This window comes from Macrobrachium rosenbergii, chromosome 14, assembly GCF_040412425.1.
Source record: "Macrobrachium rosenbergii isolate ZJJX-2024 chromosome 14, ASM4041242v1, whole genome shotgun sequence".
NCBI classification, from domain to species: Eukaryota; Metazoa; Arthropoda; class Malacostraca; order Decapoda; family Palaemonidae; genus Macrobrachium; species Macrobrachium rosenbergii.
Window position 1 is genome coordinate 50,847,343 of NC_089754.1, and position 22,268 is coordinate 50,869,610.

At 35.1% G+C, this 22,268-nt stretch overlaps 1 protein-coding gene across 1 annotated transcript; it reads right to left on the bottom strand.

Moving 5' to 3' along the window:
• Positions 1-205: 205 nt before the first annotated feature.
• Positions 206-18,298, bottom strand: LOC136846135 (negative elongation factor A-like). The gene is made up of 10 exons (XM_067116877.1): positions 18,036-18,298; positions 15,066-15,187; positions 13,635-13,779; positions 11,855-12,020; positions 10,304-10,467; positions 9,784-10,036; positions 8,751-9,046; positions 5,478-5,756; positions 5,177-5,276; positions 206-4,606 (listed from the first exon to the last, which is right to left on the bottom strand). Exons 1-10 carry the CDS (start codon positions 18,243-18,245, stop codon positions 4,425-4,427), a joined length of 1,917 nt encoding a protein of 638 aa, XP_066972978.1. The 5' UTR covers positions 18,246-18,298; the 3' UTR covers positions 206-4,424.
• Between the last annotated feature and the right edge of the window lie 3,970 nt (positions 18,299-22,268).

The window sequence follows — 22,268 nt, forward strand, 5'->3', positions numbered from 1 at the left end:
ATTGTTCAATAACAGGGCAATTTGCATAAATGGGCTTGGTCAGATCCAAAGCTTGCCAAAAATTTACTTTTAAATGTATAAAACAATAGCTCTATTTCTAAAAATAAGAAAATGTTTCTATTTGGATGTTTAGATTTCAGACAATCCAAATCAGTACAACACACTCCTACTTCTATGATGAGATAAGGAGATGAATACAGTCCAATCAGATGGTTCATTTTAATCACAAGGTTTCAAAATAGGCTAACATAATAAACTGTATTAAATATAACCACTCTTTCTCCATCCTAACATGACACACAATAGTAATTCTTGTGGTAGATTCATGAAAAAACTTTTCCATAAGCTAAAAGCAAAAAAATTATCTACAAAAACTTGGACCAAGATAACTTAAGAGAAAATGACAGTGGGCTATGACCTGCACGGTCCACTCCTCACAAGTTACTGGAAATTGCAAAGAAAAAAAAAAAAGAAAAAAATTAAGAAAAAAAAAACTATATGAAACTATTATGCAACAGTGGAACTGGTAACAATTGCACCAGTACTCAATTGGCATTGAGATCTGATTATTTTAACTAATCTACCTTTTACACATACATGCATCACAGCGTTCAGGTCTGCAAACGGTTCATTTCATCAAAGACACTAAAAAATAGATCAACACTGAAACATCTCGTAATCTTCACATCACTTGTCAATCTGCATCTAGCGTTAGCTGACATTTCCAAAACTCTCCAGACTAGTCCTTTAATGTAATGAGAAATGAATAACAAAACAAAAAATATTTACAAAAATAAGAAAAGAGAATCAGAATTGGGCCTACTATTACATACACATATATATACTAAGCTCTAAATGAAACAGGTACAGTGGAGGAAGACCTAAAGTTGATGTTGCAAATACAATTTATATTATGTACCAACCCATTCCATCATAAAAGATCAGCAGCATAAAACAGAAAACGTTGCTTCATCAACCTTAAAGGAGATTCCTTTGTGTGGGACCTGGTTAGGTCACACTGGCAGCTGGCTTGACTTGACCTAGCACACGGTATTTCCTCACAGGAAATAAAATAAAAATAAAAACCAAATCTATATTGCAAAAATACACAAAGCAACTAATATACAAAATGTTTGATATACATCTTCAATATGAAGGACATTTTCATTATGGCTAACATTATTTACAGGTAATAATTCTATTTCTTTTGAAAAAGTTATATAAACATGCAAACACTAAACTTACAGCTTTAGACAATGTTTGCATAAAACAAGCAAGTGTACCCCTCACCACAATAGAAAACCATTTGGTGGCATGTCTTAAATATTTTGCCAATTTCCATTCAAGGGCAACATTTGAAAAATCTTGCAATGCAGCAGCATATTTTAAGCAAATTATTAACATAGCACTGTTGCAAAACACACTATCAAGTTTGGATGTCCTGTCAACTAGAGCTGCAATATAGACAATATACAAAATCTAGTTGTATGAAAATGTGTAAAACACATGAGACATATTCAGGACTCATCAACAATAAACTTTGGCTTTTGATAGAAAAATACAAAAATTTTCTGGCACACAATGCTGAATTAGCCATCCTGAGGCACAATTTATATATATATATATATTTTTACATATCTCAAAATGTACAGTTTAAACATTCACAACACTGATAATGAAAATATATCAATCTGAACACTCTTAGGCCCTTATCAACAATGCAAACTGATTATAGCCACAAACCTAACTGGAGCTGCGAATTAATTCAATGGCAACAGAGAAAATAAACTGGGCATGATAACTGACACATTTCAAATAAAACAAACAAATCATTCATTTGTACAGAGCTATATAAGTTTAGCCTTCCTAACCTCTTTACAACAGTATTAGTTTTCAATTAAATAAACAGAACAACATTTTGCATAAATAATTTCATCAAAAGTTCTAAATAACTAAATGATCTATTGATAACCATTACCACATACTTAAGAGCTTCATTTTAATATCAAAATACTGTATATCCTCAGCTATATGATAAGTACTAATAAAATTTATTTGGAGATAATTTGAGTCAATACATGTCATAACAGTTTGTTTTCCAAACCTGTCAAGAAAAATAAGTGCCAACCAAGATTTATATAAAAAAGAAGGATCTGCCATTTACCTCCTGTACCAAAATGGAATGGATAGTAAAATTAATAAAAAAAGGTCCCTACTGTTTTATCATGCAAGAGCTGGAAAATTTACCTCCCTTTAAAGTTGGCTGAAAGGATTTGTTTTAGACAATGTCTTTAAAAAGAGAGAGAAAAAAAGTGTACACATCTTATTGAAGAAATTATACTTTGTAAGATATTTTAGTACTGGATAAACAGAAGCTGCATATGCAGGAAAAAAGAAAAACATTCAAATGAATAGATGGCAACCACCCTCACTCATTCATGATAAAATGTCACATAATAAACGTTATACTTTACACTTAATATTTTAACTTATCCACATTAAGGAACTGAATCGTACACTGTAAATGGGTTTTGTAGCATGTTGTAAAATTAATTTGTCAATACTGGAGTTAATGTTATTAATCTTTGTCAATTTTGGAGTTAATGTTATTACTCATTTGGATTTGGGTATATGTTTCTCAAGTTATTTGTCTCAAAAGCAAATAATAAATAAAATATATACATATATATTTTTAATTTCAAACAAATGACATCTGTATTTCCCTCACAAGTGGTAAACAGAAAAAAATCTAATTGCACCACAGGCAGTACTAAAGGTTCCATGCAGCATCCCTTTGGCACTGGTTGCATTGAAAACAAAAATTAAGATCCAGTCATCCATTTGGTCTCTTCCCACCTAGCTGTTTAGCATCAACTAAATGTCTTGCTCCTAGTTTTATCTCTTAACTCATTCCTCTGAACCAACACTTTGTCTAGAAATAACTGACTTACTGATCTGATTATGTACATGACTATAAGTGTGATGTGATATAACATGAATTGCATTTGTATCTCTTTCAAAAATGGTTAACAAAAAATTAAGAATACAGGAATTTCATTAACAAACTGTTTCTTTCCAAAGACTTCCAGTCGTATACCTTCAGAGCTGGTAATGATAAAGGATGAAGAATGGATTTTATATTCTTAGTTCCAAATGACTGGCATCTGTACCCCTTTCAAGAAAGTAAACATATGACAGAATTAATAAATATTTTATTTTTACATATTTTTAAATAAGTGATGTGTTTGTCTCCCATTCAAATTTGCCTCATTTTAAAGTGAAATTAAATTAAAGTTCTATGAAGCTTCTGATTTAGGGAATGTCAATTATTCACTATACAGAACTAAACTGAGGACAGTTGCAGCAACCAAGTTACTTTTTTATTGTTGTTAGGGATGTTAAATTTGGAGGGTTCTTTAAATGCCACAGCCTCTGCTGTGATCTAATAATAATAAATATCACTGTCAATTATTTCAAGTACAAGGATGACTAAGTGTCATCCAAAAACATTAGAACAAAAATAAGACAATATCTTGAGCCTACTGTATCCATCTAAAATAAAAGTTCCGTCTTAACATTAGAAGAGCATGGGCATACATTCAAAAGTGATTGACTTTGGATTATAAAATCAACAGGGTTGGGCAAAATGGGCTGAGGTAAATCTGAACTCTCCAACATGTGTTAGAAAGAGCATAATGGTGAATACTGAAGATTTTCCTACCACAATCATTCTAAGAATGCCAGCAATGTCTATAAGAAAAAAACAAAATAATTGTTCCCATTCAACAAAATAAAAAATAAATATCTTTGTAATTGTACATCTTTACAAATGTGCAAACTTTGTTACAAGATTTTCCAAGCTTCCAACAACACTTCCATACTCAAGTCCCCCTCACCATAATATTACATTACTGTATACCACACTATATTACTGCAGCTATTTGATCCTGATGTTTTAATAAATGGTACACCACCGTCTTTGTTGCTGAATGATAAATGCACTTCAAATCCCAGGACTTTGGCTCAAAAAGAGCCAATTTAATTGCACTTAGCTTTATTATTCATTATGAATAAACTCTACAAATACAGTACATAAGAATATATATGTTTCAATCTTTACACTAACATAAGCAAGACCCCCTGTATCCTTAACCTCCATTTTGAACAGACCACAGTCCATTGTTGTACAGTACTTAATAAAGAATAAAAATAAAATACAGCTTTTCTTTACTTTGACCTATGTGATACAAAATATGCAATCACAGTTTACTTACTTTGGCTGTAATGATTCAAATATGCCCTTCATTCAAAGGACAGCTACAGGATCAAACACTAAAAGTGCTCTGAGATACTCCATTTAGTAGTATCTTAGTACCACTCAAGTAATGCATGGAGCAAATAACTCTATACAGTCCAAACATTAATCACTCTGGGGCAGGCAACGGTCTATACTTTTTAATGCGTTTCCACTCTCCGGTGTTGTAATTCATCTGGAAGTGGGTCTCTGCTAACATGGTAACAAAGGTTCCATCAGGCTGTGATACTGTCTCTTCACCTTCACTCAACTTGATGGTCACAATATTACCCAAATGTGGACATGGGTTTTCTGGTGTAAGAAAAGAAATACACATAAAAATACTGCATGTTAATTTATAAGCATAAAACATCAATCCAGAGGAAAAGAAACTGGTTAAGTTTATTATTTTCTTTCTGTTTGTCACTTTTACAATAAACTAAGACTTTCTTCAAATAAGCTAAAAATACAGTTCTAACAAGACTTCATCACGCAATATATCTTTTGAATGTCAAGTACTGCACACTTTTTGTTTAATAGTCACTGAACTTTACCCAAGATATATTAATTGAAATTTACTGCCACTGTAAAACAGTCTATGGCACTGCTTATAATTAACATTTAATTATTAATACAGTACACTGAAACTGTGCTCATTCACAAATTATTCCTTCAATCCACCTTTGTGCTCAAGTGATATTCCTCTTTTTATTTTTTAAGCAAAAAGTTAATTATCTAAATGCAGTTCGTACACAGTTCATAGGTATTTTAAAAGGCTACAAAAAATAATTCTATTATAACTCTAAAAACTACTGAAAAATGCCCATAAACTACAAAGTCAAGCTACCTAAAACTACAAAAAACAAGAATTTTTTCACATACCCCTGGAACCAGCCATAAAACCAAGTATAAGAGCTTTCTCAGGTCGAGTGACTTTGTTGCTTGTGCGAAACATCTCCTGTGCTTCCAACATTTGTTCCCTCTGTAAAAAAAAAAAAAAAAAGTTATTAATAATACTGTCATACTACATAGTTACAGACTATGGGACACCCGACAACTGCTATAACAATTGTGTGAATATGTCTCACTTCTTACCTCTCTTACTATGTAACAATATTTCATTTCTAAGTTCTGAGCGTGGTATTGTAAGCTGTTAAATCCAATTACAACGGCAAATACTTACAGTAAGAGAAAGGCCACGTTTCTGTTGAGTTTGCTGGTGCGTGTTAACAGTTGTTTGGTTAATAGGAACCTGTTGTGTCTGTTGATTTTCAGCCTGTGGTGTAGTGGTTGTAGGCGTAAATGTGATGATTTGCGTTGGCGTGGTAACTTGCGTAGCTGGCTGAGGTTGTGATGGCTGCTGCTGTTGTGCTTGTTGTTGTTGAACTGGAGTTGCTGGTGCAGCAACCAGTGTAGTGGTTGTCAGGGGTGTCGCAGCATATACCATATCAGGCTGAACAGGCTGAAAGAAATTGACAATTAAAAGTTGTCAGGATTGTAACAGTTTTGACAATTTGCATAAATCATCTAATCACAAGGAATTCTCCAAGTTTTTTTTTTATTATTAAGTTTCATCTTCTTACAAAAATTAAATGAAAAGACAACAGTAGTATGTAATTTGCGAACTGAAAATAAAATGCCGCCAAAATAATATTTCTGAATGAAAAAAAAAAAAAAAAAAAAAAAAAAAAAAACAACAACAACAACCTGTGAAATACGAAAAATATTCCATACATATTTTGTGATTCCTGCTCTGTCACACAGGAAAACATGAGTACACATTGCAGTTTTACAATACCTTCATAAATTGTCATACTTTATACATCAGATTTTCATTAAGACAGGCTCCAAATCTAGAGCAGCAAATGCTTTACTAAGTAAGTAAATGGGATTTCCTAATTACAACTGCTGCTTACTGGTGAATCTATTCAAAATTCATTTAGGTGTCATGCATTATGTACTTTATCTCATTCAGTTTTTTGAGCAATTAACAACTGTTAAGTGTACATGACAACCATGTCAAAAAAGCAGTTACGAAATCCTTAATTTCCATGACCCCAAATGCTATAAGAGTTGCTGCTAGACTTAACATGGATCTGGAAAATCACAGTGGGGTATGAGGCTTAGTCCAAGATAACTACAGCTTTTCTGATCAGTAAATTTTTTCCGGTGCTCCAACTCCTAATTTATTTATCCATAGGTAAGACTATATTTAAACAATTCTAAGTTACCTTTCATTCAGATGAGGAACAGTTGGTCAAGAAAACAGTGGATATGGAAAAAAGGAACAGATGCAGACCTAAAATTGGTGTAAGGTAACCTTAAAGAAAACTTGAGGTAGAAACATCTCTCATCATAATGAAGATGGTGATCTTTTGTCTTCCATATTAGTTACATGTTACTGTACAACACTGAATACTGTTTGATACATACTGCACACTTCTCTGCTCTGTGCATATTAAGAGATGGTTTGTGTGGGCCAATACACATCCTTGTTATAGTGACAAAGGTCTCAAGTGAGACATTCTGCTTACTATAATGCAGAACTTATGTGTGTGTTAGGTAAAATGTGTTATTTTATCAGTCCTTTTCTATATTACAATGCTATAGTATTATTGTTGCTTCTGTGGATTCTATAGGTTCGATTTGACTTTTGTAAGAATAGGTTAAACATGTGGACTGCAAGGTTAACCACATTTCACCCTCTTATATCACTCCTTTGGATGCATCAAATAAGAGAAGAGATGGATAACTGTATTTCTCATTGGCCCTTAAGGGCTATGGCCTGACACTTAGGCATTCTCACCTACCCCTTCCAGGGAGCATCCATGCTGATCATTTCAGGAAGAGAGCCGGGATAGCAATTAGTCATCATCACATCTCAGAACTGAATGATTTAGTCTTGCCCTAGAAATCCAGGTCACAAGAGAGACCAAGTGATATTTGATATTTAGAATGGGATATGATGTCATATAAGTCATTTGATAGAGTCCTGGCCATCATATCAAATTATGAGGCATCTTGAAGAAATCTGTAAAGAGGATGGGTCAAACCTCACATCACAATGCAAATCCCAGCTAGTTATAACAGTCAGCACTTGAAGTCCAGCTCATGCTGGAGGTCACAGGGCAGCTCATTAACCTTGACTGCTGATAGTGACAGTTTCTTGATGACTTGCAGAAAAGCAAAGAAGTCTACTAGCAAGGGAACAGAGGTGCTGAATGCAGCAGTAACCCATTTGTTACCCCAAGCAAAGAGTTTCCCACTTTCCCTAGTAAAGGTTAGTAGTGGTCATAATCAAGATGGCAACAGTAGTTGCTGCAGCCTCCAAAATAGATCATGAAGCTGGTAAAAGTTGGCTGGTTCAGGAATCTCAGTGGAGGAATACTCTGGAATGAGGCCCAAGAGAAGAGACCACTCTTGATAGGAGCATCCATAAGTTCCTGCTGAGGGCCTGGGTAAAGATGCAGTTCTCTTTTCACTATAATTTACTTGTTTGGTGGAACACTAGGTCCTACTGTCACAACAAGCCATGAACTCTCTGAATGGAGGGTTCATGCAGTTTCTTATCTTCCTCATCATAAAAAATTGTTCCTTTACGTCCTTGGCACTTTGCAAGTGTGATTTCAGTGTATTTGCCTTTATGCCACAAGTCTGGTGTTTTGTTATCTTTCTGCAGTCTTCTGTGGAGTACAGACTGTGATTTAACATATGGGCCTCACCTGTAGCCCTCTTAGGAATATTAACTTCATTTTACATGATTTCTGACCAATCTGTCCTCTTTCCTCTTTCCAATGTTCTGATTCAATATATAATGAATACTGATCAATAGTTATCCATCCTAATTTTGGATTCAGGCAACATATGGTCAATGGAATTGGAATGAACATATAATGTTTCTATATCACAACACAGCTTGAATGACACCCTCCTTTTTCCACTCTCATGTGGGATATTTTGGGCATAAAAAAATCAGTATGCATGTCATATGAGTATCCAGGCATGCAAAAAGGGGCCTCTTGATCTCGAACAGCATAAGTTAATCATATAATGCAGTACGGCACTATATGATTAATGGGTATGAATTTACAATTTCTTTTAGGTACTGAAAACATTGTTTCTATTAATACAGCTACCTTTATGCATGCTCACATCAAAGGCAGATGTGTGGCATTCCATGTGGCCAAATGTGAATTAGAGGATTAAGCACTAAATTCAAGTGTTCATTAATATCATAAAATGTATGGATAAATTTTTACTTTGATCACAAATCTGGTGGCATGAGACTGATAGCAACTTAGAGAATGACCCTATAATGGTCATAAGATCTATGTGACGTCTGATCCGCGATCCACCCTGACCTGGAATACTTACCAAATTGTACTGTTAACCACAGCTAAAATACAAATTCTTCCCATTCTCATTTTCACATGATCTTAATTATTTAGTTACTTACTTGCAAAGTTGCATACTGCGGCTGGGGACCAGAGGCAGTATCTGCAGAAGAGGGTGCTACTGTAACAGGTGTAGCTTGTACAACCTCTGCTGTAGTATATGCAGCATTGTGTGTTACAGTGCGATAAACCACAGTTGGTGACCCAGTTGCCTGACTGCTAGGTGTGACAATGATGCGTTGTGGGGTAGCTGCACCAGCAGGTGTAGTGGGCGTGGTTGGTGTAGCTCTTTCCCCATTGGTGGTTGTTTGCTGCAAAGTTGACCTTGCAGCTATAGTGCCAACTGTTACAGTGTTTGCTGAAAGAAAAATTTTGTGATTAATAAGTTAATCAATATGTAATGAAATGAAAAACTAATATTGCAAAACAAAATAAAAAATGTGAGCATATATATATATATATATATATATATATATATATATATATATATATATATATATATATATATATATATATATATATATATATATATATATATATGTATGTCAAATGTTTCTTCATAAACTAAACTGATAATCAATTTCCAACATGGATGCTTAAAAACTAATCAAACAAATCAAACAATGTTGTTAGATAAATTTTACTAAATTAAATGTTAAGTTAGATAAATTTTACTAAATTGAAACTTTCCTTTTCTCATACATATACTGCACAAGCATAAACTGCATGTAAATTATTTTATACACTTAAAAATTACCTTAACTATCATGACCAACACTATACTAATTGTTTACCCGGATATATTAACTATTAGGGAAGCAAGTTAATGATGTTAACTTAATTGTTCCGCTCAGCATTCTGAGAACAATCATGTAAAAAACATGGGTTTTCACATATGTATGTGAAAACCTACATATTTGCATCATAAAGGTTTATCTTACTAGCAAACATAAAATACTCATTAGCTACAATTTCACAAGTAGAGAAAAGAGAGAGAGAGAGAGAGAGAGAGAGAGAGAGAGAGAGAGAGAGAGAGAGAGAGAGAGAGAGAGAGAGAGAGAGAGAGAGAGAGAGAGAGAGAATGCAAGGTCATACTGTGTAAAGTGGTTGTAGTGCCTGCAGCTGAAGGTAACAAGGTGGCAGATGGTGTAGGTGGTCCTGGGGTCGGTGGATTGGAAGGAGTAAGACCCGCAGCATAATCGGGAGTAGTTTGCTGTTGAGGGGTCTGAGGTTGTTGCTGAGGTTGAGCTGCTCCCTTGGTTTCTGCTTGTGTTTCTTTTCTTTTTTCTTCTGTTTCTGCTGCTTTTGTTTCTGCAGCTGTGTCCTGGACCTTTCTCCTCTTTTTAGCCTGCAAATTCAATGAAACATTAAAAACTAAAACTACATTTATAATGCAGTGACCTATCATTATTAATAATAATATCTATATTGGTAAACAAGTGATTATGAATAAACTCCAATCCTGACTTCTTTCAAAAACTCTCAATTTCTTTCAAATATGTCATATGTCTTAATACAGTATAATTATTCTTATTATACAATAATTCTGACTGTAAAAATGACTGGAAAAATTATTAATTCTTGCATACAAAATATACGATAAAACTGAACCTACCTGTTGTGCAGCAATGGGTGACTCAGTAATATCTAAAAGCTTGATACCACCATCTTTTCGAGTACCACTAGGACGAGCTAAGGGTCTAGAAACAGGTGTAGAGCCTAATCCAGACCCTCTCAAACCAGAACCAGGCAAACGACTAGGGATTCCTTTCATGGGTGCTGAAAAGCAAAGATTTGAAAATAAATCCAAACACTGATACTGAAATTAAAAATGTTACAAATTAAACTTTCTAATCCAAATAAATAAAATTGTAAGTGCACTAAACTTTCCTGAATTTATCACTCAAAAACACCTACACCATTTACTGAACCACTTGTATTACTACAGTATCTCCAGTGCACAATCCCTTGGATAAATATCCAAGTCCTTATCACAGCAAGGGGCAGAAGGGATGCTGCAAACAACCTTCTGTACTGTCTACAGTGCACCACATGAGGTGCACTGAAGGCACTAACCCCTATGGAGGTTTAGATGAAAAAACCTGAACCCAAGTTAAAAAGATTTTCTTTTCTCTCCCCTTCAGGATGAGATGAAAGTCTGCATTATTTGTGATGCCTCAACCTTACTTTCACACCAGATGGAAAGGACTGTACTTCTTCCCTCATCTCAGACTTTTACTGATCCCAATGGTTGCGTTCTTGTCAGAACAAAGACGAAATTCAGGTCACTAGTCCAAAACCATTTGGCTTGTCACACATTGCTCCATCATCTTCATCTAGCTGTGGTCTTGGTGTCAGCACTGTATCATCACCCATCATGCTATAAGCTCCAGCTACCACTTCAGTAAACTCCTGACTTCAAACAAGCACCTTCTTCAAGACTTTCCCCTGTTGAATGCCTCATACTTGACAGGTCTTCCTACTCTGCTCCTGGGCGTTTGTGATCCAAGTCTGGACACTGCAGCAATTCTGCTTCCAAAAGGTGAGCTAAGGTTTCAGCTCAGTGATTTACATTCACAGCATGACCACAAGACATTTGCTCAGTTTCAATAGCTGCCAGAAGAGGTTCATTTTAATTTTGCTGCCTTTTATTTCAAAGATGCACCTCTCAAGTTTTTTATTTCATGTTAAATTTTACCTAAACAAACAAGTTTTGAGGCCAGGGAGATCATCCACCCCATCTTCATAACCTAATCATTACAACATCCTTTTAAGCATATACATACTTCTGGGAACTACAGCACCTATACCTTACTAGGATGGGTAAGTCTGTATACCTCCTTGTTACCAATATCCATACATAAAGACTTATTGCAATTTAGCACATTTATCAATGTTTGCAAACTTCAATTCACCATGAGTAGTTGTTCTCACAGCATCAATCCCTAGATGTATCACAATATTTTTCTAGTAGTCAACAATCTTATACCCATTCTGCATGTTTAGTTCCCATTTAAAGTTAGTGAATATATTCCAACCCTATTATATTCGCTGGATTCCACTTCTCCACACATTTTTCATATATGTGAACTTACACTGCCAAAAAAGCAATGTGTTTACCCTTTAACGGCATACTTAACATTAGCAGTACAAAATCTATACTTACTGGTATCAGTCATTTTACGTGGCATCCCTCTCGACCTAACAGGCACAGTTGGCAGTTGACTCTTCTTTATGTTAGCTTGTGCATCTGCAGAACGGCTAATGAGTTCTGCTCGTAACGCAGCCGCCTTTGGTTTTCTTTTCAAGGCAAAATGTTTGGTCACAGGTGGCTGGAAGTTACAAAACATTTTACTTTCCTATTATTTATTCAAAATGCTACCTAAGTCCTTATTTTCAAATTCTGATGCAGAGTGCATTAATTTCTCAAAACATTGAAATACAAACTGGACTTTCTAGTCACTGGACACCTGCCTCACTTTTTACACTGTTTGGATATGAGGCTGTAAGAGATTCTTGGGGCTGGGTGGTGGGAGATCATTACAAGAGCAATGGGTTCTATTTAAGTCATTTTTATATTATTAAAATTTGGCTGATTCACAAAAACCAATCATTTATATGCAGCCTCAGTGTCCCTGACTGGTAAGAGACCTGTATGATCCAGGAGAGCAGTTGGGAACCAAGGCTCTGGTAACTTATATTAAGTCTTAATGAGAAAGGACAATCCCGTTTTACAGTTGTAAAATTAAGGTTCTATATGACATGAGTATCATTGTTCAAGTACTATAGTTGACACTCATAAACTTCACTTTGCAAACTTGATTCCAAGTACAGTATATTAATACTTTAATATACTTTATTATAAATAGCAAGTTTTCCTAATATTTTTATTAGGCATAAAGTTTCTCTCATCAAGCTAGACACTATCAACTCCCAATCAATTACTTCTATTAGATGGGTCAAGATCCTTTCAACATAGCTAAGTGAAATACTTTATCAAGCATATATCTTATATATTTTTCTTGTAAATCTCATTCACATTACAAATAAAGCAAAATATACTTTAAACATATGAGGTGTAACTACCTTACAAGTTTGTATCGCAAAAACAACTTATACAATATGGGAAAGAAAATTCACAGACTTCTTAGGGCAATTTAAAATTCCCTACTTCTATTTTGTAAGACACTAATGGTTTAAAAAACAATTTAATTGAATACTGTACTGTGCAGGTCGTCCTCTACATACAAACCAGTTCCGTTATGAGAACTGGTTTGTACGATGAACAAAGTTAGCCTATGCATCCAGCATTATAATTACCCTAAGGCATGAAGCACTCTGCAATAATAAAGCTATCAGGGCAATATGATCTTTGTACATGAAACTGTTTATAACAAAAATCTGTATTCTTCACTTGAAAAATGACAATGAAATACATGAAATAAATCTTTTATAACTCACACATCATGTGGACATGAAAGTTTGTATCTAATATTTTCTACATTGCAAGTCTGTATGAAGAAGACTACAGTACTGGGTATGAAAGAAATTTCATAAACTTAAGTCATTTAAATATAAATATATCATGGAATACTTAGAGCAGTTTACAACTTATGAATCATTATAAATTTTATTAGAATATAATACAGGCGGTCCCCAAGTTATCAGCAGGGGTTCCGTTCCTGACAGCATGGCGATAACTGAAAATCGGCGAAAATAGCGCAACCCCTAGTTATTGGCATCGATGACTGGGGATCGCCACCGCCGATAAGTGGGGATCAGCGCCGATAACTGGAGATCAGTACCAAAAATCCAGTTATCATTGTCACTAAACAAGCGCCATAAACCCGGATCACTGATAACTGGGGACTGCCTGTATCTGGACTACCTACACTTAAATCAAATAAAATAAAAAAATTGAAATAATGCATTTTCAAGAGACATACCTGATTTCCAGCTGCAGCCAAAAAAGCATTTCTATTAAGGTAATTACATTCCATTGGCAGTAAACCAAGTTCACTGTGTTTTTTGACTAATTTTCTTAACTCAGTTGTCAGATCATGAGTGATACGTTGATTTTCTGGTGGCTCCCTGAAGAACAAAATAAAATGATTTGAATTCTAAATTATGATTAAAAAACTATAAATACAATAATATTCAAGAGTATAATGCTTCATAGTTGTGCATCTTTGTTCCCCATTACAGAATCATCCACACCAACATCACAGTTTGAGTCACAAAAACAAAACTCGGAACATTTTGTTTCCTCAAAACCTATTAGTTTTACATATCTCTATTTGTGCACTTGTGTGAATCCAAGACTCTCCACAACAAGATACATCGATAGAGGCCCCTCACAGATTTGCTATTATGATTATATTGATGCACAGGTACAAAAAAAAAAATTTTACTTGCTTATACTTAAGTGAATAAGCCCATACTAAAAATTATCTAAAATATATAAGATTTTTTAGCTTATATACAAATATCTATAAGTAAGTGAATAATAAAACATTTGAAAGGGATTTTCTGGGCTTGATCAATTTTTATTTTCATTTGCAAGGATAAAAATATTTGGAGTAATTTTATATTTATAAATTTAGAGTATAAAAGAAAAAAATTCATACATAAATTATATGAACTTACAGTTTGAATTCTGGGGTTTTCTTACAATGGTTAAAAAATATTTTAAGCAAATTTCCTTAACCATAACTGAAAATTTTAAGTTAGATTAAAATTGAACTTTATGCCACTGCTGTATCCCTTTGGGCTATCTTAAATGAAGTTCTTACAGTATCCTATACCTCTGAATATCTTGAATATTCTTTCAAATGATCTCTTATTTGATGCTATTCTACAGTACAAACTGAGTTTCCACAAACCTTTGATATCCAAGGTGACTGACTGGTGATTTTAATTAAGCTGTTCCTGCCTGTACTGCATTAAACAAATCATTTATAACTAACTAACTACCTGTACTGCTGACAATTTTTCTAAGTCCTCCTTCTGGGGCCTAACTAGCACTATTTGTATAACACATTAAGTTAGTATTGTTTCCTTTCTCCTAGCACAGTAGTAAACTGATAATCAATCTCCCCAAGAATTTTTAAGATTTTCTTTTTAACTTCTAACCACTGTTGAGCTGGTTACGTCACTGATGATAGTGAAAACTAGATCTTCCCCATAACAGCAACTCCATCTCCTCCCCAAGTAGGTAATCCTTAGTATTCTAGTTCTTGTGGGCAAGATTATATTTATCCAAGTTGGTGGCATATGCCATTTTACCCACCATTTATTGATGGCCTAGCTATCCTATAAAAGTTTAACTTGATAAGAAAAGAGAATTCTTATTAAAACCAAAAAGTTACCATGCTTACCTAATGTCCAAGTTAAGATTACCAGTTGAAGGGCAAGTTCTCATAATTTCTGCCAACATTGCTACCCAGGTTTCACTGTCCAACACTGCCACTTCCATAATTTCTTCCAGTTCCGATCTCCACTAGAAAAACAAAAACAGCATATAAAGAGTATAGTACTCACCAAAGTCTGTCTATATACTATAGAAGGGTTTTACAATTTACTGTATAAAAATTTAACTAATGACTTTATGCAAGAAGTTTTTCTCCTTCTTCTAATAGGACACATCAGTTGTCTAACATACAAGTGTCACAGCAGTTACCTGTATCTTTTAAAATTGAAAAAATGCCTACAGTATTGATTTATGACAAAAATTCTGTCTATCAGTGTATATGATGTATATCAATGGTAAAACAAACAGATCATTGACACCATTTTCTATGTAGTCTAAGAATCTCTAATATGACAACCCTGCCTAACCAGCAGATCCTTTGAATTAAAACACTCTAAGAAGGTTAAGATGATTCTCCTGAGCTATTATAGTCTAGCTAACCTATAAAACCTGCAATTAGTTATAAAGAAATGAAAAGATATTATTCACAAAACAGCTTCGCCAGACCACTAATCAAGTGAAGGGTTGAAAATGAAACATGAAATAGATACATTGTATTTAAATGTGATCAAAGCAAGTGGATGAAAAGTAAGACTCAAAACAATGCAGTGCAGCTGGGCTGAAAGGGATGCCATATAACTGACATTAATCAATAGATAAGCTTCTCTTTATTTTAAATGAGATATCAGTTTTAAACGATGCTTCATGGTCAAGCTAAAGCTCAAATTCAATGATGGGCTTTGTTTTTGTCTTTGTATGACTTTGTTTTTGCCTTTGTATGACTTTGTTTTTGCCTTTGTATGACTTTAATCTTGGTTAAATGGCTGGTAAAGAAAATGTAGTGGCAAATGATTTCAAAGTAGGTTAATAAGAAGTATATTAAGAAGGATGAACTTCATGGATTAGATTTAGTGTCATTTTTATAATCCACCTATGAATTAACAGGCCTACTGATATTTCAACCTTGCCCATAGAGGTACAATATTGCCCCAACCAGAATACAGACAGACACTACCCTACACAGGAACAAGTTGCATTCCGAACAGCTGTTCGTACCTTGAATTGTTCGTGACTTGGTCTTCACACCTATTTACATACATAATGATATAGAGCCAATACAGTACTGTACACTGTACATACAGTATGTACTGTATTTTACAAAGTACAGTACTTTTATTAATATGAAATGATATAGAAAACGTTAATTACTTGTGATGATAGAGTAATGCAGTTTCTTACCAAAACAATTTTAATTTAAGATCGTGTTTGTTAGTACTTTATCTCTGAATGTTCGTAAGTAGGGTAGTGACCGTATAATGCTCGTGTGACTCATAAGATAGCTGTACAGTGTCCCATGAAAAACTTACGTCTAGTGGTAGAGAATAGAATAAAATATAGAATTTAAGCCAAAGGACAAGTGCCTGGGACACGTAAGGGACATATAAGGTCATTCCGCACTGAAAGGGACATTCAGAGTGAAAGGTTTGAAAGGAGGAAAACCTCGCAGTCACACTATGAAACAACAGTTAGGAGAGGGTGGAAAGTCAGATGGAAGAAAAAGAATATGAATGGAGGTACAGTAAGAGGAATGAAAGGGGTTGCAGCTATGGGTCAAATGGACGCTGCAAAGACCCTTTAAGTTGCACTAACGACAAAACCCCCCCCGGGGGAATTATGTTTAGAGGTGACCTAGTAGAATTATTAAACCTCCAGATATATTCACTTTGCAATGGTCTATTGTTATCTTATGACAGATATATCAATAACCTGAACTGAGATAAGATGTTCTGAAGAACAGCAAAGAGTACCTGAGGTTGTTTATCTTAACAAGCTAACATGCAAACCATTCTGAGAGTACCTGCCAAATGGTTGTTTATCTTAACAAGCTAATATTTGGGGTTGTTTATCTTAACAAGCTAATATTTGATGTTAACAAGTTCATTCTGAGGATAGCCAATCTTTACATGGGTACTCTGGGGTTGCGGATCTTTACAACGTCAAACTAAAAATAAGATACACAAAATTTAAATTCAAATTTCAGGACACTGCACATCCAAAATAGGATGAAAATCACCTTTATTTAAAACTCTCGAACAAAAGTTACCACACAATAGGATAGATATATCAATAACCTGAACTAGGCATACAGCCCCACTAAAATAAGTTATTCTAATGAACAAAAAATTAGATACACGAAATAATTTAAATTCAACTTTCAGGAAAATGCACATCCAAAACAGGACGGAAATCATCTTTATTTAAAACTGTCGAACAAAAGCTACCATACAATGGGATAATAAATAACAATTCATGACAATTGGCAAGTAGGCCTAACTGTCAATATGCCTAGGCTAAATCTAAATCATGAACATTTGAGTGTAATTTTGATATTGTTTCAGTCCAATTTGAATTATTTTCTTAATTTTAACATGGAAATAATGCCAAATTAAATTTTTCAGAATTGCATCTACCAGAAAATACGTATTTCGCCAATTCGATGATAAATGGCTAACTATTAGACCTAGTGTATTCAAATACGTCTACTATGTTAAACCAAATCTATGGCTACCAGCTAAAAATCACTCAAGAAGATTTTGATATATAAAAATGATGTTACAGAGGTATCTTTCCATTAACCTTTATTATAAATATATATAAAAACGAAAGGCTCGCCTACGGTAGGATTCGTAGGCCTAGCACCTGCAACATATAACCCCCCGTCGTCTGTAGCCTGCCACGAGCCCTTAGCAGGGTAAATTTAAATAAAATCTAACCGATTTTAGCGTATGAACCCCAAACATGCAACCGGGAAGGTTAAACCCAAAACCTGCCGCAAGGAGCAACTGTCCCAACATAAACATCAACAGATTTTCCGCACCTCCTCAACATTGCGCTTCGGGATGTGGAAGAACGACAGCAGCAATTTCAACTTCACTTGCGTCTGCAGCTCTACGAAGCACTCCTTGATGTTTCGCAGGACCTCGACATTCAACTGGGAGCAAATCGAGCCCTCAGACCACGTATCAGCCGACGTGCCGAGTTTATTATGAAGCCACAGCGATATATCACCGTCCCGCGCCGCCGCCATCTTTGTTATGAGTCGTGACGTCACATCGGTCCTAGGAACGCCATGTTGGTGACATCATCTGCCGGGAAATTTGGTGGGCGTGTTGATCTTCGGTTTTTGCGTCTACGGGAATAATACGCGAATAAATGAAATAACAAAAATACAAGGCGAGAAAGTTGTTTATGATTCTTAAATTAAGTACATTGAATTGTCAGTGTGATCAAAGAAATAAAGTTGCTTTAGAAATACACCGTATTGTCGCATTATTCACCCTTCGTCTAGATCACCGTCCTGGTTTTCTTATGAGTCTTCCTGACGGCCCTCATTCGGTCCATCATGTGAAATGAATTGAGTTGGATATAAAATTTAGACCAGAGGCCAAGCACTGAGACCTAATAGGTCATTCAGCGCTGAAATGGACGTTGATTGTAAATGGTTTGAACAGGAGGAAAACCTTGCAGTTGCAATATGAATCATTTGTTAGGAGAAGGTGGAAAGTAAAATGGAAGAGAATATGAAAAGAGTTACAGTAAAAGGAACGAAAGGGGTTGCAGGTAGGGGCCGAAGGCACTCTGCAAAGAACCTTTATAATGCCTAAAGTGCACGGCATGAGGTGCACTGACGGCACTACCACATTCACCTATGGTTACCATCATCATCGTTTTATTTTTGGAGGCCTTTCTGTCAGACCTGATTTGGTTTATCTGGTTGGCCTCATTTTTTATTTTGTTAGTTTTAGCTTCTTGAAAACCTGACTCCGTGTCATAACTGCTTTTTAACCGATACGTTTGGTTTTTATTTAAATATATTTAAAATTTCACGGTTTCCTCAGACCTTAGTCCATGGCGCATCTTACTGAATAGCTTGTGCGCCGTGTATTTTAAATGTTTTTTTTCTGGTTTTGCTGCATCCTAACTCCGTCAAATTCTTTGTCCACGCCCCTGTATGGTTTTATGCCCTCGGTGACATGTTCTTTACCGTATCGACCAGGCATTTGTGACACGTTCACTTACGTCAGTAGCTTTGTTTCTTGCGGATTTTATGTTCAAAAGAAAACATTTCACTTCGCAGTTGCTGATTAGTTATGTCTTTGGTGTCTTCTTTTTTGCTTTCTAGCAAAGAAGAAGAAACCTTGCTGTCCTGGCTATCTTTGGAGCCCCTTCGATCGTACCTCATTAGACCCATCCCGTGGTCCAGTCTATGGCTTCCTTAAATAAGTTTTTTATATATAATTTTGAACACAAGACTTGAGTTTTTCTTCGGTGTCTTCTAGTTACAAAACTTCCTAGTAAACCCAATCCTCATCTTCCCTCAAGTGCTACAGACACAGCAAAGATCAATTGTCTGTAGGCCTACATGACAATGATACTTTGAGTTAACAACTGCACTAGCGATTACTGCTGCACTTTTGGTGTTATTCTCATCCTGATTTTTCTTTGTTTATGTTTTCCCTCTTGAATTTCATCATTCTCTACTTTTCAGCTTTGAATTTCCGACCATCACGTCAATAATTTTCTGTAAGACCCTCTCTACAAGGAGCTCGTTTTTCGACATGCCCTCTTACGGAAACCCAGAGAGTTAGAGAAATGGGAGGGAATAAAAGGGATGTAGTGAATAAAACATTGGATTAAGTAATGCATGGGTATAAAGCATGAAATGGGTAAGAAAAAGCTTAAAAGATTTTACAAGCAGGATAATACAGCATATTATACAGAAAAGTATGGCACGAGCAAAGCAGAAGAGGAGAATGCAAACCAAACTCATGTATAAGGGGCCTGAGTCTGAGAGAGGACAAAGGAATCAAGATAGACCAGAATAGTACCAAGAGAGTGAGAGCAGAATAAGACCGATTATAATAAAATTGACGAACAAGGATGAAACAATGAGAATTTCTAACAAAGCAAAGAATAAGTATAATAAGGGTGAAAACAACAGGGATAAGATGGGAACGGACAAAGAATAATTGCTAAAAGAACATGAGATAAAGGACACGGGTGGTATATACCTTTATATATAAAAAATAAAACTGCGACATGGATGCAAGCAGAAGGAAAACAGACCACTAAAAAACTTGGAAACAAAAAAATAGGCCTAGGAGTACTATGACCTGATAACGAAAAATAAGATTAATTGCAGTAACGGCAGAAAGGAACAAAGATATTCAATCAAGAACCTAATTTTGATTTAAGAACAGGTTTAAGATTGGAAATGATCGTTGGCTTCCGAAAGAGTGTAAAGATACGACCTACTAGAGGTGATACCTAGTTTGGGGCCACCTGATCTAAAGTTATTTTTTCATTATGTGTGTTACTTTATTTTATCCTTGCAGACACTGATTGTTCCTTCAAAGCACGTCCCGAGAATGGTTCAATGTTAATGGCTGCCAGCATTTCCAACGGTCGATGTCTGACTCATATGAAGACTACCAGCCCAAGGTCTTCTTCCCATGGTTCCACCACGCACATTCACCCCCGCCATTGATGAATGGCGTTCAGAAGTCCAGCACCCATTCAAGCTATGAAGCTGTCATAGACCTATAGACAATTGTATTAGAATCTTCACTACTGTATTAACTTTCATTATTATTTTAGCTTCTTGCGTCAAACACCACTGTGGCTTTGTAGCATAGCCTTTTCCACCTATGAACACACCCCTTTGAACGTCCATTCCATTCCTTTGAAAGTCGTTTTCTTAATAACTTTGGTTTTTAACCTTAAGCACCTCTACGCCCAGTGACTACTATCATCTTTTTATTGAAGTTTAACATGATTCTTTGAGAAGATATGCGGAATAATGAAGATTTTAAATGTTGATTTAATTCGATTCTAAAATTTCGCAACCCAAAGAAATCTGCGACGAGAAGAGTGTTTGACTGGAATAACTGCAGGTTTAAAAGCAAAGTTTAGGGTACCCGGGAGTGTCCTGTTGTCCAGAATAGTTTTGAAACACTAAATTTCTTGAAATCTAGTTCATATTCCGTTTTAGCTAGTGTTCTGAAATGGTGAAGATTCCTGAAAGATATAGTGAACATGTCGCATCGATTTCCTGGAACATCAGCCTGGTTGTTTGAAAGGACAATTAAGTCCCAAACATTCTCACTGAATAGAAATTTCCATTTTTTTATTCAACTCTTTGGAGGTTATTTCACTAATACATATAAACTTACACACACACACACACACACACACATATATATACATATAGATATATATATATATACCACACTTGCGTCTACTGAGATTTTTTTAAGCAACCATGCTTGGAGAAGCAAAATTATATAACAATGTCCAAGGGCCCTCACAGGGAACGTAGTTCAGTACAATAAAGGAAAATGAGAATAGGAAAATGAGAATAAAGAATGAACAATGAAAGAAATAAAAAAATAAGACAATTAACAAGAAATGAATTAGTAAAATAAATAAGTCAAATAGCAAATAAACTATTACATGAGATTCATGTAAGCCTACTCTAAAAAAAAAAAAAAGAAACAAGTTTGAATTTCTGAAGTTCCAACCATTCAACTACAGAATTAGGAAGGTCATTCCACAACAAAATCACAGCAGAAATAAAACTTCTAGAAAAAAAAGTGGTATTGAACTTCACAAAAGGAAAGACAGAGCTGTTAAAATTAACTGTAGGCCTATACCAAGTACTTACATGTGAATGGTATGGTCTGGAAAGATCTGAATACAAATGATGATCAGAATTATGAAACATCTCATACAGCCTGCACACTAAGCGTAATGAACGCTAGTACCAAAGATTTATAATAAGATCATGGATAAGGTTTTTGTTCAACCATTTATGATGCAAGTCAGCTGCTGAACACCAAACAGTGGAACAATATACAAAACTTGGAAAAAAATTCCTTCTGCATAGGCATGTCTCCAAAGAGTTTGAAATTTTTTCTCGGTAAATTAATCTGTTATGCAATTGAAGAAGAGAAAAGAAACTGGAAGGTTGAGGAATTTGAAAATACAAAGGTCATCTTAGTAGAAAGGATGGGTCAGTGTTTTGAGATGGTTTGGTCACTCATGTTTGGAA

Coding starts and splice junctions, on each gene's coding strand:
- LOC136846135 (XM_067116877.1), bottom strand. CDS start 18,245: ATGGCGGCGGCGCGGGACGGTGATATATCGCTGTGGCTTCATAATAAA. Junction 10,468..11,854: donor ACGTAAAATGACTGATACCA/GTAAGTATAGAT, acceptor TTTGCTTTTCAG/CACCCATGAAAGGAATCCCT. Junction 9,047..9,783: donor CACTACAACCACTTTACACA/GTATGACCTTGC, acceptor TTTTTCTTTCAG/CAAACACTGTAACAGTTGGC.